General features: G+C 35.1%; 2 protein-coding genes, 1 non-coding gene and 1 pseudogene across 3 annotated transcripts; 3 read left to right on the forward strand and 1 right to left on the reverse strand.

Moving 5' to 3' along the window:
* Nucleotides 1-4,975: 4,975 nt before the first annotated feature.
* On the reverse strand, nucleotides 4,976-8,213 carry LOC148587206 (uncharacterized; annotated as a pseudogene).
* LOC132163878 (peptidyl-prolyl cis-trans isomerase FKBP62) lies at nucleotides 8,147-12,751 on the forward strand. The gene is made up of 13 exons (XM_059574259.2): nucleotides 8,147-8,564; nucleotides 8,649-8,735; nucleotides 10,011-10,271; nucleotides 10,376-10,450; nucleotides 10,536-10,616; nucleotides 10,700-10,894; nucleotides 10,987-11,079; nucleotides 11,169-11,344; nucleotides 11,443-11,565; nucleotides 11,680-11,826; nucleotides 11,919-12,046; nucleotides 12,251-12,371; nucleotides 12,464-12,751. The coding sequence occupies exons 1-13, from the start codon at nucleotides 8,381-8,383 to the stop codon at nucleotides 12,476-12,478; spliced, it is 1,686 nt and encodes a 561-aa protein (XP_059430242.2). The 5' UTR covers nucleotides 8,147-8,380; the 3' UTR covers nucleotides 12,479-12,751.
* A 7,169-nt stretch (nucleotides 12,752-19,920) lies between these two features.
* On the forward strand, nucleotides 19,921-24,392 carry LOC132189889 (small ribosomal subunit protein eS8). Its single transcript, XM_059604724.2, has 5 exons — nucleotides 19,921-20,003; nucleotides 20,132-20,204; nucleotides 21,240-21,570; nucleotides 23,873-24,042; nucleotides 24,123-24,392. Exons 1-5 carry the CDS (start codon nucleotides 20,000-20,002, stop codon nucleotides 24,208-24,210), a joined length of 666 nt encoding a protein of 221 aa, XP_059460707.2. The 5' UTR covers nucleotides 19,921-19,999; the 3' UTR covers nucleotides 24,211-24,392.
* On the forward strand, nucleotides 22,365-22,492 carry LOC132168323 (small nucleolar RNA snoR86). Its single transcript, XR_009438839.2, has one exon. It is a non-coding gene; the product is annotated as a small nucleolar RNA snoR86 (small nucleolar RNA).
* Nucleotides 24,393-26,315: the final 1,923 nt, after the last annotated feature.

Raw genomic sequence — 26,315 nt, forward strand, 5'->3', positions numbered from 1 at the left:
AAGGATGGAATACCTAATCCATTCTAACACATCATTGAGAGGTTTGTAGTTAATAACCAACCTAGGGGTTCCTCTTTCAAGTTCAGCATTTTTCATAACATAAAAAGCAGCACAGGACCAAGGAGACTTGTTTTCACGAATAATATTTTTAGCAAGCAAATAAGCTATTTCTTTTGGCAAAATTATAAAGTTTCAGCATTCATTTGGATAGGCCTGGCTTTAGTAGGAATTTTGTTCTCAGAAATTTTTTTAATATAAGGCAGAGAAATAATATGCTTTTTTCTATGCCAAAAAGCAATAGGAAGATCAGAACATATAATATCAATTAGTAAGGTATTAAAAACATAAATTTTTTATTGTAACAATTTATCAGAGAGTTGTTCGGCAATTTTTTTATATTTGACTTCTTGTTTTAAGAAGTTGAAATGTTTAGTTTTAGCAGTGATTATATTTAATCGATTAACATCAATATCAAATTTGAAGGCGAAACGAAATTTCACTTCTTGACCCATTTTATTAGTTGAAATACTAGGCTCATCAACAGAAAAATGATAAAGCATGGCAATAAATGGAAGACCAAGGATAACTTTATCAGACATATTTTTAACAAGCACATAGGGAATGTGAAAACAAACATTATTCTGACGTAAATGAATATCATTCAATTCATACTTAATATGCAAACAGTTACCACGAGCAAAATTTAACCTTTCAGTGGATTTTTCCAAATATTTACTAGGAACTAACCCTTCCTATATACAATTTAAGTCAGAACAAAAATCAATCAAAACAATAACATCAAGAGTATAATCTTGAGCAACAATTATATTTACCTTGGAATACCATTTGGGAGGTATAATTTTATTAATAAGATTAACAACCTTACCATTATTGGACGAGATCATCCTATTGTTGGATTATGCTTCATTAAATTGCTCAGATGGTTTAATCAGCTCTTCATTGTCAGAATTATTATCATGAAAACAGTTTTGAAGCTCTAATAGCAGAAGTTGTTGTTTTAAATCTTTATTATCAATAAAATATTCAGCTTTAAAAATAGATTTTAACCAAGAAGTAGTATAAACTTCCTTCGTAGAAAGTTTAGAGATCTTCCATTTATCAAAATTAAAAGAGTTATCATCTTCAATAGAAAAATGTTCCACAATAATAACATTAGGTGGTAAGGGAGATATAGAGCTAACAGAAGAATTAGATCTAAACATCAAGGTGATCTAAACTTTCAAATACTAAAATTGGTTCTTTCTTACCATTTTCTCTTCAAAAATACCTAACTACACTATATATATAAACAAAATTCTTTTATAATCAAGAAGGTAAAAAGTTCACTCACAAAATAATAATAATAATAAAATAAAAAATACTACACCTGATGGCGGTTTGGGAAAGTTGGTAGATGGTTTACAAATAACATCTAAAAAAAGAGGAATGCTAGGCTTACAAACAAGATTTACAAACAAACTTTTACAACATAATGTGGCATAACATGATTAGAAATGAGATAAATTCAACTTTTGAAAAACCCAATCATATTGTACCACATCATGTTGTAAAAGTTTTTTTGTAAAATTTTTTTGTAAACCTAGCCTTTTTCCTAAAAAAAAATGTATTTCATGTGCCACACCTTTCCATCCTGCTATAATAAACATGAAAATTAAATCAAAATTACATGCAGTCATCACATTTTGAGTTGGTGTTCCTTTTCTTCCAATGTATGGAATTTTCTTATCCTCTCTAATATTGCTAAGACGTGTTCTACCAATGGCACCAATGCAATCTTAAAATACATTTTATTAAATTTTAGATACTTATTACATTACTTTAACAAAAGGTAAGCACAAATTCAGCAATATTAACGAAAAAAGAAAATTAGTACCTTAAATTGTGGCCAATACAATGGCTTGTATCCATTTTTTTTTTTTTTTTTGGAACGTCATTGAATGGAGGGTTAGAAGGTTTGATGAGATCCATTGCCATTAAGTTCAGCGCTTTCAAAACTTTATGGAATGTCTATGTGTAGTCTCATCAGAATATTGAAATCTTTCTTGAACCATTCTATTACATGATCCATGTCCAAGTGTCGTCAAACATATACCTACTAACTCTTCTAGTCTAATACATCTGGTATGCTGAAGTTCATATGTACGTTGTAGAACATTACATAATTGAAAGAAAACATGTGGTTTCATTCTAAACATATCATGACATATAGTATCATTACTAGTCAATGTACATATCAACCACCTGTACCCAATTTTTTATTTTATTATTATTATTATTTTTTTCTTCAGAATTTCTATAAAGTTGTTTATCAATATGTTTAATGACATACGTTACTAATATACGACATCCAACAAAAACAAGAAGGAAAAATTCACCATCATTACCATCATCATTCACGTCCTTATCATGATAATGATCATTATTACCATTATTCATATGATCACCATAGTCCATGTGAATGATACATAAGTTGCATCAAGTGGAGAAAAATAAAATCACATTGTCCAAAAAAAAAAAAAAAAAAAAAAAAGGCGTAGTTCAAAAATCCCAACAACAAGAATAACTAATATCTTACTGCAAATTTATCCACTTGCTAATCAAGCAAAGAAGTGGCGTCCCCCAATAATGTCTCTTCATCTCTTACAAACATAAGCTACAAATGTGGTTTTTCTAGCACAACAAACATCTCTCTCTTTTCTTTATTTTGAAAAATATGAGCTGCCACATGATGGAGATTAGAACCCTCTTTAACACCATCCAAGGTGCACACACGTTCCATGACATTATGAATACTGATATCTGAATTCCCCGAACTAAGTGAGCTCTTAAACTGTAACGCCCCCAAAACTGATCTTAGCCAGCCTGACACTGGCAATTACCTTAGTTTAACCAACTAGTGGCTAAATGGGGAACAACCCCTCTAAGCATTATAAGAGTTAATGCATAAGAAGGTGAAATAAATATGAGAAATCTATAAACATTATAGTACAAGTATAATCCTTAAAATTTAAGATATGGAGTAACTAACAATAATGTAAAGCAAACCTGATAACAACATGAAGTTCATTCTTAAGCAAGGTCTGTAGTGATAACCACACCACTCTTGACTTCTAAAAACAGGTTTCCTATAAGAGTAATAACAGCGTAAGTCTAATGACTTAGTAAGTAAATCTCACAATTAGATATGACATGAGCTCATTATTATTAAGAAGAATTAAACATGCATTTCTTGGTAAACTTAAAAAGAGGTGTTGTCTCCGTTAATACACCTTAAAAATATCGTTTGGTTTGATAAAGGGTGGTGTACTCCTGACGGCAATTGCTTAAGTATTTTGATGTATAAAAACTAATGCTTTATAGATTATAACTCTCATGTATGGTCTACCCAAGATATTACTCATTCTCAGTAGGGTTGGCGCTATCCCGAAGGACCTGTAATACAATACCCGTACCCTGGCCATTGTACGCTACCGTCCACCACTAGCAGCCCGACCGAGTCCGACCCATGCTACTAATGATGTACGTCCTGTAATGACCAACCATTTGGCAATGGCTGCGTCGGTCACAAAAACTACTAGATCCAAGGCACACACACACACACTTGACCATAGAATGAAGTTTATGTAGTAAGCGCATGGCCAATATTCCGCACGTACCGGTGTACCATGTCATACGATACATTTTATCAACTAGTTATTAAAACAATTACCAAGTTATTACAAAAAGTAGACATGCTCATATCAGATGCGTGGTCAGTTAGCTAACATATCCCATGTTTTTAAGGAAAGTGTTCGTAAGTGTTTACTTACCTCGTTCGCTCACTCGAGTCCTCCAACATCACGAATCTCTGCTATAATGAAACACGACTCATCGTTATAAGCAGTACTAGAAAACTTTACGAGGTTCTATTTAATGAAAAGGGGTGCTTAAAACCTTTGGACCACATTTTGGGCTAAGGGGGCGTGTGACCCATTCTTTGGGCGAGCGTTCAGCCATGGAGCTAGGGTTTGGCCAGAAGCCCTTAAAATGGGTCCTAAGCTTCGATCTAAAGCTATGAGTTGGTATTTCTTTTCCTAGACTCAAAATAAACACAAGTACCACAAGAAAATACAACACAAAGAATCAAGGAGTTGTTTTAAAGCCTTTTGTCAAGCAACTTCAAAGAAAATAAAAGGTTGGTGGAAAGCTTTTCGAAAACGTTATAAGAAAATGAGTATCATAACATCTTCAAAATCGTAATATTAAGAGAATAAAAACAACACTTGGAAAGCTCAAAACTTCTAGATATTACCAACTAAGCTATGGAAAATCAAGAAGCTAGCAACAAAACACAAAGAGGGTGTAGGGGTTACCTCAACAAGCAAGTCTCCCAAGGGTGCTTTTCTCTTCTCTAAGGTTACTCACAATCCTCACACACACTCAAGGGACAAAGTCTCAAAGTTTTCTTAAGGTTCCAGAAGCAGAATTGAAGGCTGGGACGAATGGGGTGTGGGGTATTTATAGGAGAAGAGCCCGAGGGCAAAATGGAAAATGTTAGGAAAGGATCGAGCACTCGTTGTACTACAAGGTTGAGTGTGCGTATACTGTAGCTTAGAGGGGTTAGAGTTACAGGTGGCACGCGCGGGGAAAAACCAACGGTCAACAAAAAGTCAACAAGCATTTGTGTATAGTTCATACGAGCGCTCGTGTACTGTTCACAAAAGGCCAAAATTGTTCAGAGTACGATTTCATGAGAGTAGCGTAAGGTTCAGACGAGCGCTTGTGTGGTCCTCTAGACGAGCGCTCGTCCAGAGAAGGTTTCTTGGGCTTTTGCTTGCTAAAAGGCCCTAAAGGCTTGGGCCTATCAAAGAAGGTTTTAGATTTTTTTTTTTTTTTTTTTGGGCGATTTAGAAGGCTATTAACTTGTCGAGTAAGAAGTTAAAACTCTTTTTAAAACGATTTAAAAGTTGGGGTATTACATTAACTCTACTGCATCACTAATACAATCGAGCTCGTGTATCAGCTTTAACGTCGTTCTTCCTTTCTTCCCTTTATTTTGCATGAAGGTAGCTACTCACTTCTTTCTCTTTTCTTGGGTTGGCTTTGTAGGATTAGGTGGTTAGGTGGTTGTGTAGGACAAAGTATCTCGATATCATCATGACCGTATTGAGAAGCTTCCTCACCAGATGAGTCACATGACACCTCCACGAGAATCTCAAAATTAGTATGTAAAACACCTGAAGTAGGGGTCCATGCAATTTCTCCAATGGCTGCAGTGTCTCTGAGCATAATGTCTAATAAATGAAGGATATCTAAACCTTTTTCCCAAAATTTTGAAGCCTCAAGAACTTCCTACATAACGAAATGCGCATATTAATAGCTAAAAGTATGTAGTATTCATTTTTAAAAAAATCCACATAAATTGGTTATAAGAAACACACATTTAAATTTCACCACTCATTTGTTGCATTTATTGTTTCTTTTGACTACATTCCATCCCAATCCAGTTTTACTTCCCTTTAATTTGTTCAAAGCAATCCAATCTTTCTTCAATGTGTCCCGCTTATTCTTGAACTTGCGATATGTATTTGATTTACCGGTCTTATTTCTAAATGCCACATCAATATTTTTCCAACTTTGTTTTGTAAAGTGAGTAATGGGTCGATTACCCTGAAACACCTTATAATGCCTTGAATGTCAAAAAGCCTAAAAAGAGATTACTAATTAAAAACAACTATTTTATTTCATCATGTTCCATTAATAACAAGGTGTTTTAAACCATGTAGGTGTTACTCTTCTTAAGAAAACCTTTTTATGTAAACACCTCAAAACCCAATTTTAGTTTCTGGCCGAATGTTTTATGGGGATCACTGAACATTCAACCTCAACTTTTATTGCAAACGTTTGACCAAGGACCACTTCGAACATTCGACGACCAACCCAAGAACCATTAGGTATTGTCCAAACATTCGGCCTACAACCCTAAAACTACTGTATAATAGTATATCAAACGTTCACGCATAATATCATTTGTTCGATGTTAGTCTGAAAAACAATTTTAACCCATTACCCACTTTTTTAGATCATGCCACTCCCGGCCCTATAAATACTACCCATTCCTCGCCCCAAACTTCACCCATGTACTAGAAACACTAACCCTAGAGTGAGATGATATTTTAGAGAGAGAATGGGGAGATTTTGAAGATGGGTTTCCATCTTCAAGGTAAACCCATCTGTATTAAGTTGGTTTTCTTATTGTTCTCATTATTTTCATGCCTCCCACAAAGTTTTAAAGTGACATGATGAGTTTGTGCGATTATTCTCTTTAAAAAGCAAAACGGTTTTTAAACGTCTTAGAACACCTTTAATTTTCTTACGTTTGCATGATATTATGGTTCATTATGTTTTCATATACCCATTAAGAGCCTAGGATGAGATTTGTTACGTAGTGTTTGAGGATAGAAGCTTTGTATGTAGTCTGGCATCTGACCGACCGTTCTCTACAACCTGATCGAACGTTCAACCAAAAGCCAAAATGTTCAAACAATGTTCAGAATGGGTAAAATTAGGGTTTTGTGACCTTTTAACTAGTTTGCTTCTCGATTAGGACCTTATGTGTTTATAATAGGTTCTCTTGTACTATGCATAATGATAAACTATGTTTCGTTATAGCATGGAATTGAAATGTTTGAAAATTAGAGCAATCGTACAAGGTAATTAAATACTTACGACTGCTTTTCATAAAAACGTGTGATATGTTAGCTAACTGAGCACGCATATATTATGAGCATAATTATTTTTCATGCAATTGGGTAAATGTCTTAATAACTGATTGATAAGATACATAGTATAACATGGTACACCGGTATGTTCGATATATATCCATGAACTTACTATATAAACTTAATTCTATGGTCAAAATGCGTGTGTTTATATTGGCCTTGGATCTAATGATTGTTCATGGTTGGCGTAATCATTTTTGATTGACGGATCATTACATGATGTATATTATTAGTAGCGTGGGCCACCTAAGATCGGCTTGGTCGGGTTGCTAGTGTTATGTATGGACGGTAGTGTGCAATAGCTGGGGCATCGATATTGTATTATAGGTCTCTCGGAACAGCGTCAACCCTGCTGAGAATAGATAATATATCGGGTAGACCATGTATGATAGTTATGACATATTATGATATAGTTTGCTACATTGAAACTCATAGGCGATTATCGCTGGAATTATACATACACTTCTCAAAAATCAAAACTATATTTCTGGGGTGTAATAACATAGGCAAAAATAATTTGCTTGTGAAAATTACATGTTTACTTCTGCATATAACGATAACTCATTTCATAATCAACTGTGATATTTACTTATTAAGTCTTAGACTTGCGCAATATTTGCAGCTTGTTAAGTTATCTATTTTAAAATGATCTTTTAAAGGAAGGAAGCCAGGAGTCTGGTTTGCAATATCAGGTTTGATTAGAATGAATGTTTTTTATTACTAGATCAAATTTTATGATTAATGGCAATACATGCATATTTTATGATTTTTAGATATCTTATATCTGTCATTTTCACATTCCGCTTATATTTACTGAGTATGTTAGATGAACGATCCCTTGAATTAGTTACTAGTTAACTGAATGGGAGGAATTGCCAATAACCCTACTAGAACGATCCAATGCCAATTTTGGGGCGTTACACACTTCATCCACACAAACTTCACAAAAAATTGTGGTAAATTGTGGTGTCTAAAGAGCTTTAGTTTCTAAGTTACTTTGTTTTTATTTAAGATTGGGATTGACGATCTATTTACAAAATTATAATTTTAGAGATTAGGCCAAAACACTAATAAGAATTAGATTTTATACAACAAAATTCAATGCCACACTAAATCCAATTTCCAAAATTATCAAAGATTTCACTTGCCACCCGAGGCTAAAAAACAAAAGGTTGTGAACAAGAGGGAACCAAAATACTCTTCATTCCTCAACAAAGAAAAGAGAAATATGATAATAAATGTTCACAACAAAAAGTAAAAATAAATAACAAACCTCCTCCCAAAAAAAGTAAAAATGCTCAGCCGTCGATTCAATCAGCAGCGATCAGAAGCCAAAAACGCCTTCCCTCACACGAGTCGAGGCAAAAATAATCGATTTTCTGTGGATTCTGGAACCATCTTGACCCTTGATCGGAATAATCCCTTTCTCATTTGTCACTCTCTAAAACCCTTTGGAACACTCTAGAAAAAAGCCCCAAGCTCTCTCTCTCTCTCTCTGTGCACGCTATAAAAGCCCCATTTCCAAAGGTCACTCGCAGTCTATAGCTTCTTTCGCTCTCTGTCTCTAGAGTATTCGATTATCGTTTGTGCGTGGGAAAATGGAGGAGGATTTCGATATGCCGCCGCCGGAGGAGATGATGAACGACGACCTGGATCTGCCGGACGAGGGCCCCATTCTCAAGGTCGGCGAGGAGAAGGAGATCGGCAAGCAGGGCTTGAAGAAGAAGCTTCTCAAGGAAGGCGAGGGCTGGGACACTCCCGAGAATGGCGACGAGGTCGAAGGTACTCTTCACGATCCTCGTTCCATTATATCTTTCGCTCTTCTTTTGCCTTTTGTTCTCTGTTTATTGAAATGATTCTTTGCAGTTCATTATACGGGCACTCTGCTCGATGGGACCAAGTTTGATTCCAGCCGCGATAGGGGGACGCCGTTCAAGTTCACCCTCGGCCAAGGTGAGCCTTTGTTTTTCCCTTTCTGATTGATTATTACATGTTATTGAGCTCTCTATAACTGTTTCAAATTGCTTCCTTGCTAAGATGGGTTTTGTTTAGTATGTGATGAGATATATTTTTTTTTAATGAGTAGTATGTGATGAGATATCTATTATTGTTATCTGGACATGCTTGCGTAAATTCTATATGGAATGAACTTAATGTAACAGAATTAATGGAGGATCTCTAACAACGGAGGTTTAGATGCAAATCCCATTTGTCTGGTTGAATGTGTTGTGAAAATTCGGTTTATGGAGAGTCAATGTAGTGTTGTGGCTCAGTACCAGTTAGCCATTGATTGGAACTAGTATGCATCAATTGGGAGGTTGAGGGCATGGGAGGTTTTATTCCCCTTTGGTTTTATTGCCCACAAGGGGAATAAAACCTCCCATGCCCTCAACCTCCCAATTGCATTAATTGCATTCGGAGTAGATGGAATTCAAGGGGAAATGAGTATGCTTCGAGGCATTTTTTTTTATCGTGCTTTTATAGTGTCCAACCTCTACGGGTCCACATAGAGTTACCTTATAATTAATTTCCAACACAATTTACATGTATCTGATGGGAATTAAAGTTAATTATGATCAAGAACTGAATCAAACAAAGACCTAATCGGAGGGGGCAATCTTCCTAGGCAGCAGTCAAGTAAGCTGTAAAGCAAATTAAAAGCATTTCTTAAAATTAATTTGCATCAAGGTGGATGCAAACCAGAGCGAAAGACCAAGATGAGAGACAACAAAGGATATAGCTCCTGATACACTCATTATCAGGAAGGTAAAATGTTCAGTAACCAAAAAATTATCAACACTAGAGATATTTCAGGTACGAAGGGAGGTAAACATTTGTAGGATGCAACTAAGATTAGAAAGGGGAAATGCAAAGCACAATGTCTGTTGAAGGAGGTATAAACACAAGTTCTTTTTTTTTTTTTTTTTGATAAATAAGTATTCATTAGAAAGCTCCGAGGGGTGCAACCCTAGTACACAGGAAGTATACAAAGACACACACCCCTTTAAAGATAAAAAGAACACAATTCCACAAATTGAGGCATAGTAGAAACTTGAGGAATGTTCAAGGCTCCCGCCCAAAGGAAAAACAATTTGAGAAACCTATTGCTAAGCTCAGCCATTGTCATTTCCTTATCTTCAAAACATCATAATGTTGGCTTCTTGTTGAAGATGAGAGATTTAAGGTGAAGTGATACTTGTTTGACATGCTTTTCTGATGTGGTTGCAGGACAAGTAATTAAAGGATGGGACCAGGGTATCAAAACTATGAAGAAAGGAGAAAATGCACTTTTCACCATTCCTCCTGAGCTGGCTTATGGTGAATCTGGCTCTTCTCCAACCATTCCTCCAAGTGCCACTTTGCAATTTGATGTTGATTTGCTGTCGTGGACTAGTGTCAAGGACATATGCAAGGATGGTGGAATATTTAAGAAGATTCTAAAGGAAGGAGAGAAGTGGGAGAATCCAAAGGACCTCGATGAAGTCTTCGGTATGTTGTAGTGTTTATGTGTTTTTCTTTTTAGAAACTATTCTATTGTTTTGCTGTTTGAATGATATCGCTGTAACTGATAATCCTTGTTTCTGTGATTGCAGTTAAGTACGAAGCTTGCCTTGAGGATGGAACACTCATTGCAAAATCGGATGGAGTAGAATTCACTGTCAAAGAGGGTATGTTCTTTGTATTTTTATGAAACAATGATACTTCGGGATGAATGTTGGCCTTACCTATTTAATGCAATCTACTTTTGAACAGGTCATTTCTGCCCTGCGTTGTCCAAGGCTGTTAAAACAATGAAAAAAGGGGAAAAAGTGCTTCTCACAGTGAAGCCACAATGTAAGTTGTATTCTTGACGTCTGGTCGTTTGGAGCCAGGTGTTTGAGTGCAGTTTTTCTTATTTTATTGGCTTCTGGTTGCAGATGCATTTGGGGAAAAGGGTAAGCCAGCTTCTGGTGATGTAGGTGCAGTACCACCAAATGCAACACTACAGATAACGCTGGAGTTGGTATCATGGAATATTGTATCAGAAGTTACTGATGACAAGAAAGTTATTAAGAAGATCTTGAAAGAAGGAGAGGGTTATGAGCGTCCAAGTGATGGAGCTGTTGTCAGATGTTAGTGTTAGAATTTTTAGAAATAAGAATGTAAAATTTTACCTACGATAGTCTGTCCAGTTCCTGACAAGTTCCTTTATTTGCACTGGCAGTGAAATTGATTGGTAAACTGCAAGATGGTACAGTATTTTTAAAGAAAGGTCATGATGATGGAGACGAGCTGCTTGAGTTCAAGACAGATGATGGTAAGTACTGGAGTAACCCTTTGTTGGTCATAAGTTTTGTTTGATTTTGTTGTGTGTTGACTGACTTGTGGACTGATTTTGTCGGTCAGAGCAAGTTATTGATGGGGTTGATAGAGCTGTGATGACAATGAAGAAGGGTGAGGTAGCACTATTGACTATTGCACCGGAATATGCTTTTGGCTCCTCTGAGTCCCAGCAGGAGTTGGCTGTGGTTCCTCCTAACTCCACTGTGTCCTATGAGGCTGAGCTGGTATCTTTTGACAAGGTTAGTTCATAGCACAGGTCTCTATTTAGTTGTATAGATAATTCGTTCAATTATGTTTTTGGGTCTTGAATTCAAATTTTTTCTAATGGTTTCTGCAGGAGAAGGAATCATGGGATATGAACACTCCGGAGAAAATTGAAGCTGCTGCTAAAAAGAAGGAAGAAGGAAATGTATTGTTCAAGGCTGGTAAATATGAAAGGGCTTCCAAGAGATATGAGAAGGTACATGGGGTATATGGAATGAGGAATGCGACAAAGGACCCCAAGCAATTTACTCGCTTCAATGTTCCCTTTTTGTGTTATGCCCCTTGGTAATATTGTCTTTCATTTGTGTAGGCGGTGAAGTACATTGAATACGATACTTCCTTTGGTGAGGAGGAGAAAAAGCAGGCCAAGGCAGTGAAGGTTGCTTGCAATCTGAACAATGCAGCTTGCAAGTTGAAGTTAAAAGACTACAAGCAGGCTGAAAAATTATGCACCAAGGTTAATAGATTTTGGTTCAACGTTTTGTTGCTGTTTGTGGCTTGTCTTTTAGGCTATTTACGTTTATGACTTGATTGCTTGTGAATATGCAGGTGTTAGAGCTTGAGAGTAGAAATGTTAAGGCTCTTTACAGAAGGGCTCAGGCATATATTCAGCTAACTGACTTGGATTTAGCTGAGTTTGATATCAAGAAAGCTCTTGAAATCGACCCTGACAATAGGTACATGCAATCTCTTGACTAGTTAGTGTATAGCCTTTAGTTTTCTCTTCCTGAAATAACCAAAATTCCTAATATGAATAGGTCTCATTCAAAGGTTGATTCCTTGTACATGATAGCTTAAGACTAAGATACAAAACCAGGGAGCAAAATTGATATTAACTTCAATTATCTGGCTAATATGTTTCTTTTGTTATGTTGAAACAGGGATGTGAAGCTCGAGTACAAGACCTTGAAGGAGAAGGTCAAGGAATATAATAAGAAGCAAGCCAAGTTTTATGGCAACATGTTTGCCAAGCTGACTAAGCTGGAGCCTCATGAATCAAAAGTAAGTAAATTCTACCCCTTCTTGGGACTAACTGTGATGAGTATTTTGGAATTAGCTTTGTTACTTAAATATGACTTGTCTCTGATATGCAGATCGCAGAAGCTTAGGAAGCTGAGCCTATGAATATAGAGCAAGGCATAAGCGGATTGCAACATGGATTTTAACTTCCGTGAAAATAAGAGTAAATGCCTAATTTTCGGGGTCTGCTACTCTGTTTTCCTTTCACTTGTAGGACTTCTTTCTCTTGGCATGGAGAAGTTCAAATGCTTTTTCTCTGCTGGGAATTATTGACATAAATGCTTTAACTGTGAACTGTTATCAATAGAAGAAATTTGTGAAAACCAAATGGTTTTACATGTGACCGTTTTGATGTCTTCTTATCTAGTAGGGTCATAATCTTTTTGTCTTTCTTCTTCCCCCCAAACAAGGATTCCTATCACTAAAAAAAAGAAAGAATGGTTTTCTCGTTTCCTGTATCTTTAGAAGACCTATTGTCCATCTTGGTGGTGGTTGCAGTTATTTAGCAATCAGCACCTTGATTTACCTATGTCTAGTTTGTCTGTCATAGAGAAGCAAGCCTCTGGATGCTGTGGTCTTCTTAAGAAAGAAATTACTCTCGAACCCCATTTTACATATTCTTTCAAATGAATACTCCAAAGGGTTTTTTCTCTATGATGTGTTATGAAAATCAGGGGTTGAAAATCAATAGAAAATCTCTATTGATGAGAAATATAGAGATTAATTCGTTCGAAATTTAATAGTAATTTTTAGTGTCCACATCAAGGAGTAAGTACTTAGAAGTATATATATCATTTTGCTTTACTAGAAGATAAATTGTTACATGCATTTTTAAATGTTTACATTTAAGTGCATGTTTTACAGTTTTTGACATGTTAGTGAAAATTACTATTAAGTTTTGAATGGATCATCATTAACTTTTTATTTCACTGTTACGAACTTGGAAGTAAACACTAAAAAGTGCATGTTGCATTTCTTTTAATAGAAACCCATCTTATGAATCTCATGTAAGAAAAGGGATTGATGTCTCCAGCCCCTTTCTTTTTCTTTTTATAGGTCTTTCTAAGGTTTCTTTCTCAAAAATCGGCGTGAGAGCTATGCTCGAGCGGTAGTATGGTGTGCTTGATCCCTTTCATTGATGGCTTTCTTTTAAATTTTGCATTTTTTACCTTAAATTTGCAGTTTTTTCTTAGCAATCTATAAAACATTAAAATTACAAAATTAATACAAAACGTTAGATTATAATACAATTAAAGGATTAACGGATGCAAATTAAGTGGGTCAAATATGCAATATTTAGTACTTATCATTATTAATAAAATAATAGGGGTCTTAAGATATTTTCTATACTTTTTTTTCTTAATTTTGATTTTGACCTATAAATTATCTTGATTCTAAACTTGCCTCAAAGGTTTTAACTTCTAAAACTAGATTTCACTCCACACAACTTTCACTAATTATGTTCGCACTCCAGCCTTCATTTATTTCTATTAATATTCATATAATTTCTTAAATTCCTCAAACGTTATTATTGTGTCTAACATATAAATCAACCTAACTTTAATATCAAGTTAAGATATCTTAAATCGAAAATTAAAATCTGGGGTGCTACATAAAATCTTAACTTAGCCGTGCATTTACTTTATTTTCCCACATTTGGTAGCAACTCCATTATGTAATAAACCTTGGCATTTCAACATTGGCCATCGTGATGGTGAGAAGCATAATGAACATTTACCAAGCCAGGGGATTCCAACAAGACAAATAGTTGCATAATGAACATTTATTATTTACTTATAACAATCAAATATAGAATTCTATGCAAAAAAAATAAACAAAAAAATTTCAGCCAATAAAAATTATCAGGGCTACTTAATAAATTCTACTTAGCCTTGTTAAAATTTAACATAGGGCAAACTCAGGAAAAGGGAATGACATGTCATGCTACAATTGTATAACAACCTCTCTAGCTATTAGATTGTTTTCCTATATAGATTAATAATTTGTTTTGCGTTTTTAAAAATCAAGTTTTCATTACCTATATTTTGAAATTGTTATTTTTCAAACCGTTGAACCAAACAAATTGCTTATGTGTCCTATAACTTGAGGGGAGTATTAAAAAAGTACTCATATGGTGGAACTAAAAAAAAAGGAAATCCCATCAATCTCACCAACCGATCACACAAGGATCTGGATCCCTTCCATTGGAGGGGAAATTGGAGATTCTCTATTTATTCATCTTGGCCATCCAACTTTCATTCAACAATCCATACCACGCTACATGTCCCACTCAATTTTAAATACTAAAAATTAATTAACTTTTTAAAAAGAAAATAAAAATAAAAATAAACTAACCTTCAAAACAAGACTTTTCCAACAACCACAATCACTAAGAGCATTTGTGAGATTGTATTTGAAAAATAGAGTTTTTAAATAAAAAACACTTTTTGACAAAAGCTTTATTTTTAAGCTTTTGCCAAATGTATGTTTTGGCTGATTTTAAGCTTTTTGGACCTTTAAAAGCGCTTTAAATTCTTTTTACCAAATGGGTATTTTTTTTTTCTTTAAACAGACTTTTTGAGTATTAAACGCATTTTCAATCCCCTCAAACGTATACCCAAATATACCCTAAATTTTGTTGCATAAATACCCTTTATAGATGCAATTATAGTCCATCACTTGTAGCATCACAAGAGAAGCTAAAACAATGACAACTCACAATGGCTTAATGATCTTCTTTCTTGTTTTGGCATCCTTAAATTTGATATGTTTGTCCCAAACATGGGATATCCACGTTGTTAATAATGTGAGCGGTAGATATACGCTGTCCGTTGATTGCATGTCCCAAGACAATCATGATATGGGCATGCACGATGTTGTGTTTGGGGATGAATTCTCTTGGAGTTTCACACCAAACTCGTTGGAGACAACTCTTTACTGGTGCGCCAGGGTTAATAAGGTAGATGTCCAAGTGTTTTGGACGGCGCCGTATTGGCTTGCTTATAGATGCGATTGCATTCGGTCTAATAAATGCGATTGTATTGGATAGTAAAAGATGATGGAATTTACTTGCGAAACATCCCAAATAAATGTGATGAGTTTATGCAAGGATGGGAACTTAATCCTTCAGCAATGCGACGCTACGGCCTCGTTTGGTTAGAAGATCACCATTTCTTATGAAATATTATTATAGGATCTTATATATAATATTTGAGACATGCGTCATTTAAGCTATTAAAAAAGTATGTGATGCTGGTCAAAAAAACAAAAAACCATGTGATCATATTAAAATATTAATTAAATAATTAAATTTACATTTTCCTATAAGCTTAAGTTTTTGAAATAACTGGTGATATAACATGGTATTAGAGCCAAAGGTCTTGAGATCGAACATTAACTCCGTCACACCCATTTTAATTAAATATTTCACTTGTTGGGCTTTACATATTAAAAGGAAGTTCGAGCCCACACGTGAGGGAGTGTATTAAAGTATTCATTAAATAATTAAATCTATCTCTTCTTATAATCTTATACTTTTGGGATAACTAGTGATTTAACAGATTTTTACATGCAAGAGACACATGTCACTTTTAGAAGCTAGTTTGTAAGAAATTTTTGTCTTTTTTTTTTTTTTTTTTTAATATATATATAAATATATTAATTCTAAATGAAAAAGGTTGATTACTAAATATGAAGGTAATAAAAATGACACCACAACCTTAGAACTCCTCCACTTAATTTGGACGACATTCATTAATGTTCATGGTGAAAATCTAAGAGACACATGAAAGAGTGCAAAAAGAAGCTCAATCGTTCAACAAAAGGATGTCAATCGTACAAGTTAAAATATATATATTGAAACTCAAACACACAGACTACAAATAAAATATAAGCTTCAAATCCAAAATACAAGCATAATTAATACATTGAAGCACATGCATGATGATCTATTCAAATGTAGAGACATTCTGACACCCTTCTTTCTTTTTGAACATCATCTTCTCCTTTGCCTTTTTGAAATATGCAAATACACACATCAGCCAATATCATCCTTGATGTGTGTATTTGCAATCCAAAAATACAGATTTGGTTAATCACTTAATGAGAAAATATGGCAGATGTTATTATCAAAAAGAATAAGTGAAAAGATATTCTGAGGGTAGCTTTCAAACGACCAAATGTATTTGGAAAATGCGCGTTCAATATTTTTATCTATATGTTCAAATAATTTTAATCAGTGAATATAACACGTATATATATTTATTATAAATATTTGGGGAAAGTATATTTTGAATCCATGAACTACAATGCATTTTTACTTTACTCCCATGAACTACCAATTGTGACATCTGACCCCCATGAACTATTATTTTATGCCCAAAACCCCATTTCGTCAGTTAAAGGACCATTCTATCAGTCAATGGTGTTAACTCAGACGGTCATTGTGACAATGTGTTGTCATTCATGGGGGCAAAGTGACAATACGTTATAGTTGATGGAGGCAAAGTGCCAATGAATTGTAGTTCATGAGGGCAAAGTGACGGGTAGACCGTCTCAGTTAATACCTTTGACTGACGGAAGGGGCCTTTGACTGACGAAATGGGGTTTTGGGCATAAAATAGTAGTTCATGGGGGTCGGGTGTCACAGTTGATAGTTCATATGGAAAAAAGTGCCAAGGCGTTGTACTTCATGGGAGCAAAAAGTACTATCCTCTAAATATTTAAATGTTAACACAAATATAAAATCATTGAGATTCAGGGCATAATCCCAACATCGTACCTTCGGGGCACTAGTATTATATTACAAGTCCCTCGCGGTAGCATCAACCCTACCAAGAAAGGGTTAAGGGTTTGGATAGACTATATGAAAGATAACTATGATTTCTCTACTTCAAAATATCGTTGGTTGTTGGTGGAATTATGTCACATACTTCATTAAAGGCATAATAACGTAAGCAATACATGTTATATTTGTGAAAACCCACTTTTACTATTCCAAGATACAAACTGCTTGTAACGCCCCCAAAATTGGATTGATTAATTTGATCCATGTTGGAAGAGTTATTGGCAATACCTTTAGCTCAGTTAACTGGTAATTGACTAGTGGTACCGTCCATAAAAAATAATAGGGTAAAATAAGCGGGAACCGGAAATACATGATTTGGGATTTACTACAATTATAAATATCCAATAGTATCATTAACTACATATGCATAGCCTCCAATAATATTCTAAATACTAACAAGACATGATATTGTGAGACATTTGCTTGGCGTCTTTATTCTAGTGAACTTTCTCACTCGATACCTCAGCAATTTGCTAAATCGCAAATAACTTTGTAAGTTCATGACTTAGTAAGCAAATATTACAGTCGTGCATCCCTGGTAGATTCGAAGGTAAGGCAACTCGATATGTTAGTCTTCCTACTTTCAGAGTAACCTCAAAAGGTCCAACGAATCGATGACTCAACTTCCCCTTCTTCTCGAATCGTATTACTCCTCTTATCGGCGATATCTTTAGGAATACACGGTCTCCCACCTCGAATTCCAATGGTTGCCTCGATTATTTGCATAGTTTTCTATATCAACTTTGGGTTGGGTCATCCTTTGCCTCATGATAAGTACCTTACCTCGAGTGTCTTGAATCATCTCACACTTTAACATTTGCCTCTCTCCAATATTGTCTCAATACAAGGATGACTAACACTTTTGTCCATAGAGTGCTTTGTACAATAGCATCCCAATTGTTGATTGATAACTATTGTTGTAAACGAATTTGATCAAAAGTAGGCACTAAATCTAATTGCCTTTGAAGTCCAAGACACAAACTCGCAGCATGTCTTCTAAGATCTGGTTAGTCCGCTTCAACTGACCATCCGTTTATGGATGAAAGGCAGTGCTAAGCTTCAACGCCGTTCCATCTCCTTTTGCAAGCTCTGTCAAAATCTTGAAGTTAATCGAGAATCTCTATTTGAAACAATTGTCGATGGTACTCGATGAAGTATAGTTTAACCAATTTATCCTTCAGGTCCTTAACCTTTACAGGGATAAAATGAGCAGTCTTCGTCAGACAATCCACCACCACCCAAATGGCATCTTCTTTGGCTGATGTCTTAGGCAAACCCACAATGAAGTCCATGGCTATCTCGTCCAACTTTTACTTGGGCACGAGTAGCAGCTTAAGCATTCCTGCTAGTAGTTGGTGCTCAACTTTCACCTGTTGGCAGGTAGAACACTATTCCACATACTTCACAATGTCCCTCTTTATGTTGTTCCACAAGTAAGTCTCCTTCACATCCTTGTACATCTTGGTGCTTCTAGGAGGTATGGTATATAGAGAGCGATGAGTTTCATTCATAATCTCATTCCTTAATCTTTTGCTCTCTATCACATGCACTTATTTGAAATGGGTGAGCAAGCCATTGTCTTTAAAGCATAACTCTTGTGCCTTACCCTCTTCGACTATTTTCTTGATCTTCAAACATTCCAGATTGTCAGGCTGAGCAGCCTTGATCATTCCAAGCAATTCTAGCTGAATTACCAAATTGGATAAGAATGCAGGCATTCCCTGGTCCTCTACTTCCAACTTATCCTTTCATCCTTGCAAGCTTCATGACCAATTGAATTTGAGGCTACGAAACTCCAAGAGCAGCGAGGTCGATAGCAGCGAGGTAGAACATTATTCCACATACTTCACAATGTCCCTCTTTATGTTGTTCCACAAGTAAGCCTCCTTCACATCCTTGTACATCTTGGTGCTTCTGGGAGGTATGGTATACAGAGAGCAGCGATGAGATTCGTTCATAATCTCATTCCTTAATCTTTTGCTCTCTATCACATGCACTTATTTGAAATGGGTGAGCAAACCATCGTCTTTAAAGCATAACTCTTGTGCCTTACCCTCCTCGACTATTTTCTTGATCTTCAGACATTCCAGATCGTCAAGCTGAGCAGCCTTGATCATTCCAAGCAATTCTAGCTAAATTACCAAATTGGATAAGAATGCAGGCATTCCTCGATCCTCTACTTCCAACTTTATTCTTTCATCCTTGCGAGCTCCATGACCAATTGAATTTGAGGCTACGAAACTCCAAGAGCAGCGAGGTCGATAGTTGACTTCCTACTTAATGCATCTGCAACCACATTGGCCTTCCCAAGGTGATACCCTAGTTGAAATTTGGATCCACTCTAATTCCAATTAGTTTTATTTGAAGGGTAAAATTGTCAAAAAAAAATGTGAAAGGACAATTTTGCCCTTATAAACAAAACTAACTGGATCCTCTTTAGTTCATTTGAACTGGAAATGATCCTTGTCCCTCTAGTTTGTTAGTAGAAATCGTGAAATTTTTAACATTTTTAGACCATGTGTTTTTTAAATCGCAATTCCAAACTCTTCATGTTTTGTAATTTCTTCTAAAAACTTAAATTATTTATGAGAAATTGCAATCTCAAATGCATTCTTGGATTAAAAAAAAAGCACGTAGAATTTTTATTTTCCTAAAACGAGGAAAAAAAATGACAAAATCATTATAGTATATTAGGTTTCATATACAGTGAGGCAGATAGGGTTTTAGAGAGACAGAGAGACAGGGCGAGACCGTTGGGGACAGGATGGGTAGGGTATCGTCGTTCTCTTTACACTCTACGATCTAATACCCATTGAATCTCTTTGATACCTCCATTTTCTCAGAATCCAAACAGAAAAAGCTGATGGAATTTCCACTGCTTTGTTTTTTGTCTCAGGTATTTCAAGGGACTCCATGCACAAGAGGCGTGCCACCGGTGGCAAGAAAAAAGCCTGGAGGAAGAAGCGCAAGTAAACCCTATTCCCCTCTTACCCTTTCACTCTCTCTTTGGACTATACTTTTGAATTTTATAGATTTTTTAGTATGTATGTTTGTGTTTATATTTCTCATTTGGGTCTTGTTTAGCTGCTGATAAATCTAGATAAATAAAGAGACAATGAAAATGCAATCTTGCGGTTGTTCATGCTTGGGAACCCAGACGTCTCGGGACGTGCCTAAACTAGTTCAAGCTGATGTATAAGGCTTAGTTGAAGGAGGGTTTTGTTTCTGGGTTTGTTTAGTTGCCGAAGAAAAATCTGAGAGGGCAATCGTAGGAAGCATTTAAATTGTGTGCATTTTGATTTCCAAGGTGGTTATGGAAATTGCATGTATTTTGTTAATGTTGTGCTGGAAGATAGCATCCTCGGATTTCATGTTCACCAGCGTATTTGTTGGAATTCACACAGAACTTTGCAAGTTTGGCGTCAAAATAAAGACTGCCTACCATTATTTAATCGGTCCTATTACGGGATAAAACAAGCTGGTTATAGGATTAGATTGTTTGAAAGGTTTCGAAAATTACTGGTACAATTTTTACTTTTTTGCGCCGTTACAAATATGCAAATACATATTTGGACCATTGAATGTTACCAATGGCACAGTCACTATTTTAATTGATTTTTAAGGCTGAAAAGAGTACAACAATGGCTCAATTTGTTGTTGGTTCGTTACCAGACCTTCATTCTGTTGCAAGGTTCTGAGCCTTAAGTTATGAGTTCTTTCACCATCCTTGGCAATGATCTTTCTTGTTTGTTCAATTTGATTATCTGTTTTAATGTATTTATTTTATCTTCTTTCCTTCTACTATCCTGTTACTTTTTTTATTTTTTATTTTTATTTTGCTATCATTTATTGCCCAAATAATATAGACCTGTAAGTATGTGAATATTGCCAGAAACCATATCCATATTAGCGAGGTTCAACTTGACTATCTGCTGTTGGCTCACTTTTGACTTTTGAAATATTTTGTCCAAGCTCTATTTTAAGTTGTTATATTGTGTTATTAGGTATGAACTTGGTCGTCAGCCTGCAAATACTAAGCTCTCAAGCAACAAGACAGTAAGGAGAATCCGTGTTAGAGGTGGAAATGTGAAGTGGAGGGCCTTGAGATTGGATACAGGGAATTATTCATGGGGTAGTGAGGCTGTCACTTGCAAGACCCGTATCCTTGATGTGGTCTACAATGCCTCAAACAATGAACTTGTTCGAACACAAACACTTGTGAAGAGTGCCATTGTTCAGGTGGATGCAGCTCCCTTTAAGCAATGGTACCTTCAACACTATGGTGTTGACATTGGTAGGAAGAAGAAGGCGACTGCTAAGAAGGAAACGACGGAGGTGATATATGAGTTTCAAACTTTATTCACTTTTTATTTTTATTTTTTGTAATTGTCTGAATGTTGTTTATGGTTTTAGCTTCTTCTGTCATGTAGTATCAATATATGCTGTGGCATGATTTTATTAATAGAGATGTTATTGTGCCGTGGTCAATTTTCCTTCATTGGCTTATGCTTTGTACTCCTCATCCCTACCTCCTCCCACCCAAAAAAGAGAAAGAAAAAGCATTAGATACTGGAAGCATTAAAATTTCAACTGAAGGTCTAGTCAAAATATAGTAGATCCAATATTGTGTGCTTTTGTTTCTTGTTTTCTATCCTGCTCTTGTCATATTCTTAGATTTCTTATATATATGAAATCAGCAGCCTGTATAGTAGTCATTGAGGCATTTTGCCGTTTGGTAATTAATTTTACTCTGTATAATCTTGTTTGCAAATGGTTGCTTCTGGTATTATATAAGACTGCTGATTTTTTTTAATAATTTTTTTTTTATAGTAAGACTTATGAGTTAGAAATCTTGCATTTGGTAGATCTTGTTTTCATATCAGTATCCAGCATATATGCATTATTTTTCAGCAGTTTTTATTTGATGAAACACTAGGGATCTAGAATGCACGAGTAAATTGCTTTTTTTTCCCCCTTTAATATATATATATATACGGCCAGCTGATTTCGCTTATAGGTCGCACCAGTTAGGGTTAGGGGTAGGGTTAGGGCTTTTTCTCCTTTTTCTTCTTCTTTTCTATTTTGTTCTTTGAATTTTGAGGGATGAAAATGGAAAAAGCCAATTTGCAGAGCAAGAGCGTCAATAATAGATGGCGCAAATTGCATTGAAGGTTGGCGATATAAAATTCTTAAAGTGATTCTCCGTGCCTATCAAATCCGTTCGTTTTGATTATGGCCTCGAACAAGTCGCAACATTCTATTCTGCTTTTATGGGAGTTTGGAAGGGTGTTATGGCTGGTTGGTATTCTTTTTCTAGATTTGATAAATTTCAGATAGGTGGCGTAGAAGAGTTAGTTTTTGGTACGAAGCTTGGTGTGCTGATAAACTTTAAAGTCCTTATTTCTTGAGCTCTTCAAGCTTGCTACAAGTAAATATGCTACTGTGAGGCAGCATATGGGAGTAACAGGTGGTGCATGCAATGGAACCTATATTTGTGAGACCATTTCAAGATTGGGAGTTTCAATCAGTTAATACTTCCTTTGACTTTCTGTATTCAGTTGGGATGTGTTGGAATGGATGACAAATGTGCTTGAAGTTGAGTAGAAATTATATATTTTTAATGTTCGATTGTATTATAAGGGCTAAAGAGGGGTTTCTAGTTCATATTTCCTTTGGAAGGCTATTTGGAGTAATGGACAGCAACTTTTTTGAAAACTTATACAGTTGATACTCTTTATAAGACGGAAAAAGATTGGGCCTGTTTGACATTGTTTTAAGGTAGCTTTTTACTTTTTAGTAAAAAAACAAAAGCATTAACAAACAACTCAAAATACAAAACACTCAAAACTACTTTTACCTTTACGTCATATTACAACCAAAAAGCAAAAGGTACCTTCTAAAAGGTTTTGCCAAATGAACCAGTTATTCTGGATGGGTGTTATATGTGTAAGTGAAATGGAAACTATGCCAATCATTTGTTACTTTACTGCTCAACTGCTACAGAGTGATGGGCTTTTGCATTATGGTGTCTGGTATGAGATGTGTTATGCCTATCGGTGCTTGTTTGCTTCAGTGTTTTTGGAGGAGACCTACTTCATTTAGGAATAGCGTTTGGAATGCGATACCTCATGTCTCGGTGAACCATATGGTGGGAAAGAAATAGGTAGACTTTCGAGGGATAAGAGATTTTTTTTGACAGAATCAAGTCTGCTCTTGTCCAATCTCTCTGTTTGTTTTTTGGATGTCACTAGATGGAAGTAGCCCATATGGTTTTACTGTAATCTTTTGGACTTATTGTATACTTGAATATTATTTTGGGGAGATACTTTAGTAGACACCCTGTCTATGTTAAGTTACTGCTCTCTCTGATTTTTGTATACGGCTGTTTTTAGTTTGATAAATTCTCTCTACATATTAAAAAATTAAAATATTGTAATTTATGGACATTACTGATAATTTAGCTGACACCAGATTTTTAATGGGTAATCTCATCATGAGAAAATAAACATGCCACTCCTGTCTCCTTTGCTTGTTACCCACTCGAGACACTTTTGCCGTTATAATATTATTTCACCTATTGTGATTATTTGGTTTTGATAAGAAAAATTTACATTCTCTGTTTGCCCACCAATTGTAGGAGGGGGAAGGTGTTGCAGAGGAAACTAAGAAGAGCAACCATGTACAGAGGAAGCTCGAGAAGCGCCAGAAAGAACGTAATCTTGATCCCCATATTGAAGAGCAGTTCGGTGGTGGTAGGTTGTTGGCCTGCATCTCTTCCCGTCCTGGTCAATGTGGGAGATCTGATGGGTAAGATTAGTTAAACTAAAAAGGTTTTCAAAGTGGCTTTTCTATATATTTTGTTTTACCTTTTTAACTTTCTGTGATAGGTATATATTGGAAGGGAAAGAGCTAGAGTTCTATATGAAGAAAATCCAGAAAAAGAAAGGAAAGGGTGCTACTGGTGCTGCTGCTTAATCCTACTGTTTTATCTTTCCGATAGGTTATGGCTACCCATTGACGAGGTTGGTATAACACATTTTTGCTGATACTTGATTGGTGACTAATTGAATGATGCCTATACATGTCTGAGCATCATTACTTACAACATTTGTTGCCACAGATTTTGGGTTTGATTATTCTATTCTCAATTTTTTCTACTTGATAATTGTTTGTGGCTGCAGTGAATGCTTGGCAAATGACCTAAAAGTTTCTTTCTTTCATAATAAAATTTTGGAATGTAATGATATAAAAACAATTAGCGTTAAAAAAATTATACATTCTTGTACTATCTCTTTCAAGGGAAGAGTAATTAATATCATCAAACGTGAGAAATATTGTTGAGTCTGGCTCTCTCTCTTTCTTTCTCTGTATCAACTTCCACTGCTACCATAATACATATCATGTCAAGAGCACTTCGAAAGAAGTCAAGAAGATTGTTCTGTGCTAATCTATATCCATTTTCCTGTCAATTTTCAAGGATTCATTTTGCTCTGTTGTACCACTTACTTTATCTTGAGCGATTTAAAGCTAAATCCCATGTTCATCTAGCCATGCATCCAGAGACATTTTAGTAGAACATGCTTGATGAAATGAGTAATTCTAGAAATATTTCTTATGTCTTGTTACCTAAAAATGAGATGACTTTTAAAATTATTATTTGATTAAAATTCAATTATCATTAATCACAAATTCAATGATGATTTTAAAAGACACATTATTTATAGAGTGACACGAGGAACACAAGAGGGGACTTCTAGCATTTCTCTGATGAAGCAATCCAGAAAGATAGTTATGTAATTTTCTTATTACGCCGATGGATTTCTTTGTTTTGTACATGAGACTTTTGATTAAATCTTGTCTATGCCGGGGGTTAAGGCGAAGGAAGAAGATTATTTTCCATTGACCTCCAATGAACCACTCCAAAAAAAAAAAATAAAAAAACTCATGTACGAGCATAGAGTACTTGGATACAAGCCCCAACGGCTAACACATTGAATTTATAGATAAATACAAAATCAATTATTGTAGTTGACTTAAATTACAAATTGCTTCTTATAGTTATTTTTCGAATGGGTCAAAATAACAATTTAGTCAGTTCAGTCAAAACATTTGATGGTTTCCGTTAGTATGCTATGTAAGCACCAATGAAATGATGACATGTATTACTCTAATAAAAAAAATATATAAATATATTTTAAAATAAATATATAAAACTAAAAGATTAATCTTTTTTATTAAAAAAAAAAAAAAAAAAACAGATGTGGCTGCTCAAGTGATGGTGATATCTTTGATTGCGTTGTGTCTCATCTCCAACCAGCTTTTGATTAGGGTTCTCGGAATTTATATCTTAGAGCCAAGATAATACTGTTAATATATATATATATATATATATATCATGGTAATGTTTAGAAGAACACAGTAAAAGATTCAAGTGAAGAAAACAGGTAATTAGAAACTTGAAAAGATGAAGAGTCTTTTCAGATCTAATTCGTCTGTGACCTGTTATCCTTGAATAGGATCCCAGACATAGTAAATGAAGAACAGATCGAGTATCAGTCAGATATTCCAACATTGATTTCAATGATTGAAACATACCCAAAATCCCTAATAAAGAAATTTACAAGCAAAAATGGTTAATGTCTTCATTCAAAAGTATGTGTATATATATATAAGAGCTAAATCTATCCAAAGATTTGGAAGGAAACCGAGAAGACGTCGTAGAAGAGATTCCAGCAGTAATGGATGGCCATGAGGGTAGCCCTTTCTGGATTCGAATCTCTTCAAATTTTTTAAAATATGACTTGGATTTTAAAATTTGAATTTTTTATTACATTTAACGATTCAAACAAATGCAAATGCTTGTGTGTTACCGAGTTAAGTGGGTTTTACTTTTAAAATGTGGAAATTTTATTTCTTAAAGAAAAGAAATTAATTATTATTATTATTATTTTTGAATTTATTGAAGTATTTTTGACTTACCCAAAAAAATGTATAGTCAATTATCTTTTGGTTGGCCTTGAGGTGGACATTGTCAATTTTTTGATAGTTTAGGGAGGATATTGGCGCAATTAAAAGTTTGA

This window comes from Corylus avellana, chromosome 2, assembly GCF_965113065.1.
Source record: "Corylus avellana chromosome 2, dhCorAvel1.hap1.2, whole genome shotgun sequence".
NCBI classification, from domain to species: domain Eukaryota; kingdom Viridiplantae; phylum Streptophyta; class Magnoliopsida; order Fagales; family Betulaceae; genus Corylus; species Corylus avellana.